Consider the following 13,924-nt stretch of genomic DNA (forward strand, 5'->3'; position numbering starts at 1 on the left):
GGATGACTTCTTGCATATGTATTTGCTGAAAGGGATATAGTCTCTTTTATTTTCAAACCCCAGATTTTTCCATTTGATTCCAGGGATTGAAGCCAGTGACTTTTAAAGTCACAATCCTACTTCTCTTAACCTCAAGCCACAAAAACAGCCTGGACGAGGGTAGTGAAAACTAGATAGGCAGCCAGCGCTACAGATTTTGCAACAGTGCATTATGTATTCTCCCAGCATCACAACCTGCCCACACACCACAGTCGCTGCTAAATTGCAACCTGACTTTTTTTGTATCCATCCAAAGAGCTCCATTATTAGAATGAAAAAAAGCTCCAAATGACAGTTGTTTGGCTGTCAATGTGACTGGTAGAGAGGCGTTAAATACATTTGACTGCTATTAGCTCACATATATTTTACTGATATTAAAGTGTGAGTGAGTGGAGGGGGTGATTTGGGTGAGAATGCATGATTTAATCCTCCCGTTTCCTCTTCTTCCTCAGTGGATGAGGGAGATGTGGCACTCCGACTCCTGCTACGGCAACTACGGCGTAGATGGATCCACCTGCTCCTTCTTCATCTACCTCAGTGAGGTGAGTCCCGTGTTAATTGTAAATATACATTTGAAGTTAATGAAGGTGTCTAACTTGCAAGTGTTTCTGCACTTTCTGGTATCATGACATCCCTAGTAGTAAATGGGTCTAGCTAGATCATTATATGAACTTTTCAGAGTGTTTTGTTGACACAAGAGTTGTAAATATTGCACGGTTGGAATGTTAAAAGAAGGCGCAGTCACAAGTCAGGTTTGCATTTAAATGTGATGCAAGATTTACCTAAATTTCCTTAAAATCTGCAAAAGAAATGCAAACTAATGCAAAACATGACATGTTTTAACTAAAATTCGTAGGGAAAGAGACATTTGTTTTAATTTTCTGGCATGAAAACAGTCTGCTTAATGTAAATAAGGCTGGTGATATTCTATATTTTTGTTGTAAATCTTTTTAAAAAATGGTCACGAATATATTAAGGTTCATTTTGAAAAAAAAATTAATCAGCTGTGCACTAGTTTTTTAGCAAATGTTACTCAAATAGGAGGAAATAGTGCTTTTGTTGGGGACTATTTTCAGCGGTGGATGAATCCACATTTGGTGCTCAAGTGAGTTTTTACAGCAGCAGGACGGTGTATGAGGGATTGAGTCAAAACAAACTACAGTGTGTGTGTTCAGCCAGTAAACAGTGTGGTTCATTGATGTGATTTTAATGTATTTTGGACAACAAATGGAGCTCTATGGCACAGAGGAAGAAGATGTATCAGGCTTTGATACACACACTTGTTAGTAGATACATTCATTGCTAGTTTTGGTCTTTTCATGGGATTTTGGGGATTTTATTCGGGACTGTATTGAGAACATTTACATCTAACATTTTAATAATTTAGCTCCTGCTCCTGTTAGTCATAAAGCGAGTACATGAGTAGAGGAAGCTGGGATTGCTGCAACAGATTAGCTCAGCCAACCCAGAATAAAGGAAGGTTCAGAGCTCTGATAACATTCCTGTCACCTGAGAACGATCAGAGAAGAATGGAGCGCTAAAAATAAGAGCAAAGGTAGAGAGGTACAGATTTCATTTTTAATGAGAGCAAATTAGAGTGCGTTGGAGAGGACGGGGTGGGACAAGGAGAAGATGATTCAGTGGGAAGGGAGGGAGAGGTGGAGAGATGAGCCTCCGAGGGAAGACGTGGAATGACTTGGCTACCCGGCCTCCGTCTCCACATATCCTTGGCAAACAGGAAAAGCAGCCAAACCAGCATGGAGGACATGCATTATTAACAAGCACTAACATATAGAAGCTTGTGTTCCTTCAAGGGACACTTTGAGACCTTTAATTTTGCATGATTTGTCTTTGCCAGACCAGTCGACATGGCCAGAATTAATTCCTAGCGATGGAATTAATCTCGTTAATTCTAAAGTCTGATATGGTGAAGTTGGTATCGATCCGATAACGATTTGCTTTTCCCCATCACCATCTGAATGCAAAACATTCGCTCATGATGCTGGTTTAAAAACACTCTTTAAACACTCAAGCTTTCAGATCCAGAAAATGTCTCCCATAAGGCACAACAGTGATTCATCATTTCAAAGATCCTTCAGCGATCATAGCCATGATTACCATTCTGTTTGATTGGTGTTTCGCCCTCTTCTCTACTGGAAAGATGTCCATCTTAATAAGTTGTTTCATCAAGTGCTGATTCAAGTGAGAATCCTTGTCTCATGGAAGACTATTTTATTATGCCTCCACATAGGCATTATGTTTTTGGGTTGTCCATACATCCATCCGGACCATTCTTGTGAACACGATATCTCAAGAACGCCTGGAGGGAATCTCTTCAAATTTGGCACAAACATCCATTTGGACTCTTAGAATTTGGTGGTCAAAAGGTCAAAGTCACTGTGACCTCACGTCCGTCCGATTCTCGTGAACGTGATATCATGAACGCCTTGAAGGAATCTAACCATGAAGCGAAGAATCTCTGTCTGTCTCTCTGTGTGTCCTTCACATATCTCGAGAACCGCTCATCCGATGTACTTCACACTTGGCGGGTGTATTGCTCAGGACCCAAGGGAGTGTAGTGTTGAATTTGGTGCAATTTGGCCAGATGGTGGCACCATAACAATGAACTTTACTGTAACGTTTGAACCGTAAGTCTCAGAAACGGAATTCCCAGACTGATTTCCCGCCGTTTAGAATTTTTTCCAAATCAGATTTTTTGTCCACTTGGATGATTAGGATTTGGTAAACAAAGGTCACTGTGACCTCACAAAACACGTTTCTTGGCCATAACTCAATAATCTATGCTAATTATGACAATTTCACACAAATGTCTAACAGGATAAAATGATGACATTTGGGACAGACATGGATGTAAACTACAACTTGATTGGTTGGCGGAGGCGTACAAACGCGAGGCGGTAATTCTAGTTTTATGAAAAGTACGATTTCATGGCTTTCAGCTCTGGAAAGGTCAGCAGCCTGTTATGAATATTGTATGTGAGCTGAAAGCATTGCAGTGAACTCACAGAAAGCCCGGCCTGCTCTGTATGGAAATAGAAGTTAGATGGACAACAGTGGAATCCATTAGTAGAGAAATCCTGTTTGTGTCCTTCCAGTGTTTATTATAGAACAGGGATACTTTACAGGAAACAAACATTTCCTATAAAGACCTGCAAAGATTCGAAGCAGATGCATCTTCTCTCTGCGAGTCTAACAGCCCTCAGCCTCCGCTCATGGTCACGTGATCTCACGGTTGCCATGACAATTTCCATTTAGAGTTTCTGCTGCGATCAGTCTCTCCATCCATCGTGGTTATGAACTCACACACAGACGCTCAAAAATAATACACACCCTCTGCCATGTATAATTCATACCTTACCACCACCACATTAACCTTGCGAGGAGGTAAATAACAGAGGGCAACATATCATGATGGATGTCAGCAGCAGAAGGTCAGCATGCCGTGTGTGTGTGGTTTGAGAAGGAGAATAAACACACCTGTCTTGTCTCTGGTTTACAGAGCAGCTATTGTTGCTGAGGTAAGCAAAACACACGTGATTCTCCATATTCCTCTCTGTGGTCAGACATGTCTGATACAAGAGGAAGGAAATGCTGAGATAGAGAAGTGGAAGTTAAGGACGAGAGGGACGCTTAATTTACATCTAATCACAGTAAGATGGGTCAATGTCCCGCCTTTAGTTTCGTATGGGCATTTATAGTGGCCCTTTGTTTGCTTCCAGAGGTCTATGAGGGATACTTACCAAGGATTTGCAGCCACTCTTTTAGCCGCTAAACAGTCAAAGGAAATCACACATTATAGGAAGTGAGATTGTAGCCAAGTCAATACAGTGACTGCGACACGGCGAGACAACATCAGACAATAAAAATGCTTAAAGAGGACCAATTATGTTTATTTTCAGGTGCATACTTGTATTTTGGGTTTCTACTAGAACATGTTTACATGCTTTAATGTTCAAAAAATGCTTTACTTTTCTCATACCGGCTGTGCTGCGACACCTCTTTTCACCCTCTGTATGAAACGCTCTGTTTAAGCTCCCCCCCGCCCTGCTGTCATTGGTCAGCTGGCCCACTCTGTTGTGATCGGTCGCCCGAACCAAAATCTTCAGACTCCACTTCAGCTCCACTCTTATCAGCTTAGTTTGAGCGCATGCCAGACTGTCTTCTAGGCAGGTGTTATGCAAATGTGTTACTCTGTGACATCACCACGTTACAGAAGAAAAGGCGGGACTTCAAGCGAGGCGTTTCAGGTGGTTCAGGAGCAGTGTTTCTCCCTTTGGGCTTTGTAATTTTGCAGACCTTTAACATGCACACAAAAACTATATAACACACTAAAGAAAAGAGGAAAAAGCACAATAGGTCCTCTTTAAGTGACACATAGTAAAGAATATTGCAGCAAATTAAAAGATGAATTATTCAGCATAACATTTAGTAGCTCTCTGTTCAGCAGAGCAGCAAGACTTTCCGTTTACTAGGCGCTGATATTTCATCTCTCTTTCAACCGCTGATCTTTTTGTTGTGCTAATATTTCCTCACATGTAGCCTTTTCTCTTGCAGGATGAATACACTCTTGTGGTTCCCCTTCAGCCCATATTCCAAGTTCAGCAGCAGAAAACAATTTATTTTGCGCTCCATTGCTCTCTAGACGTCAAAACAGCCCCGGAATCAGATCTAATTTAGCTGCACTTCACGCAAATCAGATGAAGTGCAGCTCAGTTAAATGAGAAATTGAAAAACTTCATTAACGCACATACTGTATTTGTGCCCCTGGCAGTAATTTGCAGCCCCCCTATGGCTCTAACAAGGCCTCACTTTGTACATTAGCTGACTTATGTTTGTGTTTATCTGTGTCTTTGAGTATGTGTTTATCTGGAGTAAACTAAATCTGTGTTTTTGACTTGATAGGTGGAGAACTGGTGTCCTCGCCTGCCCTGGAGGACCAAGAACCTGAATGAGGAAATAGACAGGAGGGGACAGGTGAGAAAACACTGCAAACAACTCCTGTTAGCTGTAAACTAAAAACACTTGAACTACCTCAGCTGCTCTTTGGAGATTCGAGGGCTCTCATCGCAAGAGGTTGCTTTTACCAAGACAGCTAATGGTCTCTTTGCACTACTACAGTTAGTTCACAAAACACCTAGAAAAAATATATTTGGGTACATTTCAACTTCAAGTGTCACAGTTTTGGCCCAAGTGGCTTGAATGTATTAATTTTAAAGAGGCTTGTCTGGACTTTTCCCATTAGCATACATTTTTAAACTCCTCTTGACGTTAAGTCACACACACCATCATCCAGACACCACTCAACGCCATCTAATGGGACGTTTAAGGGGTAGACATAGGTCCTCACTGCAGGTTTAACCATTTGGTACTAAAAACAATATTAATAAAGTTACATTAAATCAAGAACCACCAATTTGGCGACAGATAGCTAACTAGCCATAGACCAGACCTCTTATAAAATTAGGAAGAAAAACAGTACACGACTAAAATTACAATATATTAACTTATCATGCACCGAAAAATGTACCGCCAAAGCCTCTGGTATTTCTGACAACGTCAACGAACACGTCACAATAGATAACAAGGTGATAGATAACAAGCTTAAAATGACAGTAAAGTGTGAGAGGTAATTTCCACTGCAGTGTGCGTATGATCCTAGTTTAAAATGAGCAAGCAGGCTGAGTCTGATCCACAGTGTCAACATGCCTCGATAGCATGAACGAGTGGCGTCGCAGTTCTCGTAGACCAAAGCCGGAGTGACGGGACCTTGGGACAAATCTGGAATAATGATCTTCTATCCCCGCCAATGCACCGGGCTCACTCAAATCCCACTTAAAGCGCCTCTCCGGGCCGCCGTGCTTGTGCACTGCACAGTCCACAGTATCCTCGAAAACACCCCCCACCCCTTGCCTCTGCCGCGTGTGAATCAATATTAAGCACTCTTCATCCCCTCTCCGCATGCATCAACAGCACTGAGCCCTCTGTGGTGGGGAGATGCCATTTGACAGGCTTTGGAGATTTTAATTCAGGCCCAGATTTTAATAGGTTCGGTCTGCGGGAGTGATTTCCTGTCGTGATGAGGGATGCTAATGCCCCGCTACAGCCTTGTTTCAGCCACCTTAGCAGCTGGTAATGGCACTGTGGTTTCTGCTTTGCTCACTCCGTCTTCCTCTCGCCGCCTCTGTCTCATTCACTGCTGCTCTTTCCTCTCTTCAGCCTCTTCACGAGTCCTTCAATTTCCATCAGCTTATAATGCTCTGTGTGGCGTTCAGATGTGGAGTAATGCAACACATTCTGCAGATGTGGCCGACAGTAGCCTCGGTTTCACTTCCATATTTGGTGTTACGTCACTTTGACTTCCAGTTAGTCACCGCTCTTAGTTAGAAGACAGGATGGGCTCGGTGCAACACGCAGTTACATGTTCTACAGCTCTCTCTTTTAATAGTCATTAGAACATAATGTCCATTAATGTGTCCTACTGTTGCTGATAAATAAGCTTTAGTTTGGCTCTCTAAAAAGTTAAGATGCGTACTATTACCTCCCCTCGTCTCCTCTCTTTGTCGCCTCTCTTCTCCTGCTCTCCTCTCCTCTTATTGTTTACTCTCCTTGTCTCATTTCCTTTCCTTGTTTACTCTCTTCCCCTTTCCTCTCCTTGTCTCCTCTCCTTGTTTCCTATCCTCTCCTTGCTTACTCTCTTTGTCTCCTCTCCTTGCTTTCTCTCCTTGTCTCCTCTCCTTGTTTACTCTCCTTGTCTCCTCTCCCCTCGTCCCCTCCTTGTTTCCTCTCCTCTCCTTGTCTCCTCTCCTCTTCTTGTTTACTCTCCTTGTCTCCTCTCCTTTCCTTGTTTACTCTCTTCCACTTTCTTCTCCTTGTCTCCTCTCATTGTTTTCTATCCTCTCCTTTCACTGTCTCCTCTCCTCTCTTCTCCTCTCCTCTCCTCTCCTCTCCTCTTCTCTCCTCTCCTCTCCTCTCCTCTCCTCTCCTCTCCTCTCCTCTCCTCTCCTCTCCTCTCCTCTCCTCTCCTCTCCTCTCCTCTCCTCTCCTCTCCTCTCCTCTCCTCTCCTCTCCTCTCCTCTCCTCTCCTCTCCTCCTCTCCTCTCCTCTCCTCTCCTCTCCTCTCCCCTCTTCTCTTCTCCTTGTCTCCTCTCCTCTCCTTTCCTCTCTTCTCCTTGTCTCCTTTCCTCTTTCTCCTCTCCTCTCCTTGCTTACTCTCGTTGTCTCCTCTCCTCTCCTTGCTTACTCTCGTTGTCTCCTCTCCTCTTCTTGTTTAGTCTCCTCTCCTTGCTTACTCTCGTTGTCTCCTCTCCTCTTCTTGTTTAGTCTCCTCTCCTTGCTTACTCTCCTTGTCTCCTCTCCTCTTCTTGTTTACTTGTTTTTCTGATACCTTGCTCTCAGTCAGGAGAGATCTCAAACACACACATTTTTATGTGCCCTCTATACTTTCCTCTGCAGATGTGTCTGACAGTTTATGATGGTTATTATCACCTCAACTGAATTACTTGAACTCCAGCTTCAATGACTACAGACAGATTTCTTAGACAAAATAGGACACTTAGAGGCTGACGAATGGTGCAACATATTAAACATTCAACATTCATTCGTCCACATATTTATCTCGAAACCATCCGAGGTGGTAAAATATCAGATTTAGGGCAGTTTGGATAAACATTTTATCCTTCAGCATGCGGTGTTTGCCTTTGAGCCGGGGCTCTTAGTTTCATTACGACGGCTCTTCTAGAAGGGTCGTCCAAGAAAATGTCCCTTTAGCCATTTGTAAAGTGCAGTAGTCAATATTGCAATTTTAGATTAGATTAGGTCAGACATTTTTAAAGATAACTCATGGGGTTACGTCACGGCAGCAGCAGAAAGAAGGATAAAAGTACTTGAAACAAACGGGTATTAAAGATAATACAGCAAGCGACATGATAACAAGTTATAGTGTCTTTAGATTAGATTAGATATACAGGTTACTCTGAACATTATGGGGTTAACAGAACAGGAACATACTGTACAGGAGCAGCATGTATACTCATATTCTTACAGTATTCTTTCATATTTTTAATGTAATTATCTATACAGCTTTCATTTTAATTCAGATATATTGGACATATTTTTATAGTATTTTTTGTATTTTTATTGTAATCATTTTGATACAAATTTCATTTTAATTCAGATATATTGTACATATTTTATAGTATTTTTATTGTAATCATCTTCGATACAAATTTCATTTTAATTCAGATATATTGTACATATTTTTACAGTATTTTTAAACATATCTTTAAGCATACTTTTAGCATTTTTTTTGTATTTTTATTGTAATTTTTCTTCTATTCTATATATGTTTCTTGATTTTGTACTTTTTAATTGTACCAAACCAAATTGTTGTGTCTTCCTGTGTTCAGGCGGAGGTGCGGACCAGCTTCGAGGAGCTCTACCGCGTGATGTCGCAGCGCGAGGAGTTCCGCTGGATGATGCTGCGGATCAAACGCATGGCCGAGCCGTGGGTCGCCGCCATCCGCTCGCTGGCCGGCAAACAGAACCTGGCCAGGCGTCGGAGGAAGAAGGTGGGCATAGTCCATCATAGTCAGTCAGGCAAAGGGAGAGGAAAGACCTATTAGACTCAGTGTTGAGAATATTGAATGAATTAATAAAGCTATGAGCTCAAACTTTAATGTTTATCCTCCTAAAAATGAGAGGAATATGACCCTTTCAGGAACTTTCTGAAAACACCTCCCCTAAGCTTTTAGCCTGTTGAAGGTGCACACACACACTTATTATTCACACTTGTAAACCGGCCCACTTTTGCTCAGGGGAAGTAATGGTGGTGGGAAAGGACTGACATGGATATTCCATTGTGTCCCAAGCTGGGAGCAGCTCCCAGCACTGAATAATGTACTCCACACTTTCTTTCCACCGTCTTGTGAATAATTCACAGCACATTCCCGCGATACCTTGGTGCTGATGCAAAGCAGCATCCGCTTGAACAAGAAACAAGCAAGAACCCTCATCTATCCATCCATCCAGCCATGGTATCTTACCTCTCCTTCCTCTGTGTCTCTCTTTAGTCTATAATTCAGTCAATAATTAACCAAAGAGTGTTTTCTCTCCAGATACTCTCAAAGCCAACTCTTTTTTTCAGCCGCTAATCTCTTTTGGATATTAATCCGCACATATTAATCCTCGACCGGTGCGCTGCTCTGGGACTGCGGCTGGCTGTCAACAATGAAAAATGCGTCGGCCACTTCAAACAAAAGCCTCCTATTACTTCCTCCTCCTGCTGTGGAACACTGCATCCCCCTTTGGCGACTGAAAACCATCCCGTGTGTGTGTGTGTGTGTGTGTGTTGTTCATATTTGTTGCGTGTGTTTTTATCAAAGTGCACCTGACAGCATACAGGGACAAAGGGGAGCTGCTTTCACAGGCCCCGACTAGGATAAACACGTTTTTACACTCCCCATTTAAATCTCTTCAAATACGGAACCAGTGGGGTGTCTTTGTAGAAAATGCCTACAGACAAATAATTCATTGTTTTTCTAATCAGTGTAGGGCAGTAAAGGTTTCCAGATCTCTTTTAGCTCCCGAACATTATACATTCACACTCATTGAAAAACAACTGTTGCTTTTGTCAAGCTAGCTTCTGTTGCTCTAGCCTTGACTAGACAATGTTTTTCCCCATAGAATCCCTTATCAAGTATTCAACATCCTTATCAAGTGTCCTTGAATGATTCCTGCACTAATCTACAGAAGAACTGACTGTAAACTGTGATATTCTTTGAAAAAAACAACTCTTAAATGCTAAATTAAAGCGTTATAATGCGTTAACTTTGACAGCCCTAGTGTCACTTATTTAATTCCATACTTTTCGCCCCCCCTTCCATCAGATCCTGGTGCACTTGGGCCTGCTGACCAAGGAGTCAGGCTTCAAGATAGCAGAAAACGCCTTCAGCGGCGGCCCGTTGGGCGAGTTGGTCCAATGGAGCGACCTCATCACCACGCTGTACCTGCTGGGCCACGATGTTCGCATCTCAGCCTCCCTGGCTGAGCTCAAAGAGTCAGTACCACACACACTATGTTAGGAAAATGTGCCTGTCACTTGGACTGGTTTTGGGGGAGATGACCATGTAAAGCCTTAAGTCAAAGCCCATTTAGTTTACTACCTTGTCTATTTACATTTAGGTAAACCAGCAGCTTCTCAGCATTTGCTTAACCTTTATTTGACTGAGGGTGAACAAATGGACCTTCCATGTTGTTTGTCAAATATTTGTCGTGTGTTTTTCCAGGTAGAAAGAAGCCTGCCTGGAAATTGGAAATACCAGTATTATCTTAAAAGTTGCATAAAACAAAGACTGGACTTGGTATTTTTTTTAATGCATTGTTTAGTTTTTAAATATTTATATCCACAATTCTAAAATGTACTATTAGAACGAACAAAATAATCTTCCCAAAGTGTCTCTCCCAGCTTTATTACCAGTAGGTAGATGAGTAAAAGGTAATTGTTACTGTTTAACCACCAGCCTTTTAGAGGAAAAGCTGACCATGTTTAATGAAATTGAATGCAAGAACAAATAACCAACATTTATTTTTTTACATACCTGGATAGATGAGAAAGTTGATTTTAATTCCACACTTTCCACCCCAGGATCATGCGCAAGGTCATGGGGAACAAGTCCAGCTGCCCCACCCAGGGCGACAAGGTGGTCGAGCTCATCTACATTGACATCGTGGGCCTCACCCAGTTCAAGAAGACGCTGGGGCCGTCCTGGGTCCACTACCAGTAAGTACATTTACATCCATCGACCAGCTTCTTCTGGGTTCCCCTACATGGCCACACAATCCTCTGCAGTTTGAACACTTTGGTGTATTTCACAGGAGAGACTCCTCTGTTTGTTTTTGTCTGCGTTCTCACTGGTTTGGAGTGGGCGGAAAACGTGAAATGGAATATGAAGACAGTTGTGTGGTTGTTTGCTTAACGGGCGTTCAATGTCCTTCTGTAGCTGCCTTATACATTCAAATGCGAATATTCAAATTTTGGTCACAGTATGTATGTACGGTTGAGGCAGATAGCCGCCCACCCAGAGACTGGTTCTGCCACTTAAAGGGGAGGTTTTTCATGCTACTGTTGCACCAAGTGCATGCTCATGGGGATCTCTTGTTGGGTCTCTGAATTTTTAAATTTGACTGTTGCGTATTTAGTCATGACTTTTTAATGTTATAGAAAAACACTTGGGAGATAGTTGTAGTCCCTACCAAATCAACACAAATGCAGATTTGTGGTTTATCTTACCCCCCTGATACTTTCACACTGGCCTGTTTTTTTCCAGTACAACCAGTTTTTTCTACAGGTGGCTATTGCGCAGCTCTGCCTGAGCCGTTGCCGGTTAATTATCTGTTTGCTCCCTCTTGTTTGTTTGCTTTCTATTATCTCCAAGTGAATCCGGTAATTTGTACAGTTCTCTAGCCTCGTGCCGTCGCCGCTGCCAACTGTGGTTTAACAGCTTCTCTCGCATACGCAAAAGGGGCGTCGGTGTTGAGGCTTGTCTGGCACTTGCCAGGACAATGAGTCTATTTTCTGCTTTACCACAATCTCCCAAAAGGCCAGAGCAGTAGCGTCTGTTGTTCGCAGAGTCTCTTTCCGATTGCTCCGCCGAGGACCGCGGACGAGGCCTTCCTGGTTTGCTTTGAAAAAAGCTCTCATCAGCTTCGACTGACAGGAAAAGAGAAGGAACAATAAGTCTGGGGAGGCACTAATGGCCCCGCTGGTTCCTCCCGCTTGTCACCAGGTTTTGTTTGTCTGCGATGTAACACCTTAGACTGCATCCGCTCCCTTTGTGCCCTGAGGAAATTGATTCAGCCGCCGGCGTAATGTAAGGTCCAGATGCTGTTTTCTGCATTATTTCTGCCGCCGCTATAGAACACTTATGTCAGAGCGCTTAATGTCGCTGTGCTTTGTGAAAGGGGACACTGTAGACTCTTTCTTCTTTCACTTTTGCGTTCCTGTTAGTGAATTACATTCTTTGCCTTCGTGAAACCATCTTCTCTTGACTTTATTTGTCACACAGGAAGGCAGAAAGAAAGATCTCCTCTAGACAGAACAAGCCACATTTGTTTGCATATCACACCCCAAATTCTTGCAAAGCAATAAACTGTCATTATTGCTCCCTTTTTATTCTTGGTTTATTCTTTGTGTTTGGGGGACAAAGCAGCCAAGTCTGTCAGGCCCGTTTGTGATTAATGTGTTTTGTTATTGCCCCGGTCTTCTGGCTATCTGTCTTCCAGCGCTGTATCTCTGTGTTTCATACGATTCCGGAGGAATAGGAAATGCTCTGAGCCAGTGTTGCCCTATTGTTCTGTTTCATTTTTAATCCTTTCATCCAATAACCGAATCGGGCGATGCACTCTGCATCGGCGAGGCTGCAGAAAATGTGCCAGTGCATAGGACCGGCACTACATTTGGCGTTTCATGACAATAACGCAGAAATGAAACTGGACAATCATCAACCGTTTGATATTCCCATTTGTCACTTCCTCACTCTCCCTTGCCAGGAACTGTGTTTTGACACAACACTGTCTGTATGTATTGCGTGCGTGTCTGTATGTGTCGGGGTGTGATTCATGCCACTGTTCAGCCACAGTGTCAGTTGTTGAATTATCTGCGGTTCTGTTAAGACAACAGCTTGCTTTGGAAAGCGTGCAAGTTGCAAATCATATTGTGGTAACATGTAGAAGCCAATACTTTTAGACAGTTTTTGGCAGTTTTTGCCTTCGCCTGTCAAGCTTTCCATTCTAGCACGGTACATATATTGCTTTCTGTCTATCTGTCTATCATGATGTTGGACAGTTTAATGCTTTTATGAGACACATCATTAAAGCATCAGTAGGCGAGATTGGAGCAAATATGATTACAAAAAGTTAGGTTTATAAAACGGTCGCTATATCGTGACAGTAGTACATGAAACAGGTAACCTGAAAAAAAATCATGTGCCTCTGTGTCCTCCGGTGTCGAGGAAGTCCAGTTATCTCTCAGAACATTTGAATTACAATATGCTGAAAGGTTATTATGGAATTTTTGCCCAATGATGCCAAAAATATGCTGCCTATTGAAGCTTTAACTCCTTTGTCTGTTTATCGTCCAGCTGTTTAGCCTCGGGGGTTGTGCCGACATAAAACAAACCCTCCGGTAGATTCATGTAAACCCGAAGTTCCCATCTGATGTCTCTGTTTCCTAATCACCCATATGGGGCCATTTTTATTTATTGCTTATTTCAGAAGGCAGGAGAGAAAGCCATCATTTACAACAGCTATTGTTATACATTATACATTTGGGATCACTTTAGGTGGATCACATTATAGTGAAATTACACTTTGACAACAACATCCCCACTCAGCCCGGCTCCATTGCGATATTGCCGCCAGTGTTACTAAGTGCATACTTGTTGAGCTGAACAGCCTCAACTCCTTCCACATTACGACGCCCACCGTCAGCCCGCTGAAAGCCTCACCGCAGCCGTATTCGCATCATGCTATGGCTCCAGCAGCACTTCCCCATCTGTTGAGGACGGATCTACCGGGGACAGATGAGGGTTGTTTTTCCACCGGAACGAGTGGAGTTGGCATGTGGGCATGTTGTTGTTGTTGTTGTTCTGCTTTCAGTCTAAAGTTTCCTCGTGGCGAATGTGTTTCCCAGCTCTCTACTCTCTCAGGACCTTTCACGGTTCACACAGCCAGCTGCACAGCATCTGCCTGGGCGGAGAGACGATCACTAAAAGAGAGGGGGGATTTTTAGATGCAGATGTCTGTGTGTGTGTGTCTGTGTGTGTGTGTGTGTGTGTGTGTCTATTCATGCATGCATGTCTGTTTACAC

At 42.9% G+C, this 13,924-nt stretch overlaps 1 protein-coding gene across 2 annotated transcripts in view; it reads left to right on the forward strand.

Annotated features, from left to right (window-relative positions):
- Window positions 1–13,924, forward strand: part of mgat5 (alpha-1,6-mannosylglycoprotein 6-beta-N-acetylglucosaminyltransferase) — a 72,857-nt gene that overhangs the window by 30,050 nt on the left and 28,883 nt on the right. For both annotated transcript variants that reach the window (XM_074626497.1, XM_074626498.1), the window contains exons 5-9: window positions 492–581; window positions 4,963–5,034; window positions 8,466–8,627; window positions 9,945–10,114; window positions 10,703–10,837. In XM_074626497.1, coding sequence (XP_074482598.1) covers window positions 492–581; window positions 4,963–5,034; window positions 8,466–8,627; window positions 9,945–10,114; window positions 10,703–10,837 — 629 coding nt within the window. The remainder of the gene's footprint in view (window positions 1–491; window positions 582–4,962; window positions 5,035–8,465; window positions 8,628–9,944; window positions 10,115–10,702; window positions 10,838–13,924) is intronic.

Source organism: Sebastes fasciatus, chromosome 24 (assembly GCF_043250625.1).
Source record: "Sebastes fasciatus isolate fSebFas1 chromosome 24, fSebFas1.pri, whole genome shotgun sequence".
Classification (NCBI taxonomy): domain Eukaryota; kingdom Metazoa; phylum Chordata; class Actinopteri; order Perciformes; family Sebastidae; genus Sebastes; species Sebastes fasciatus.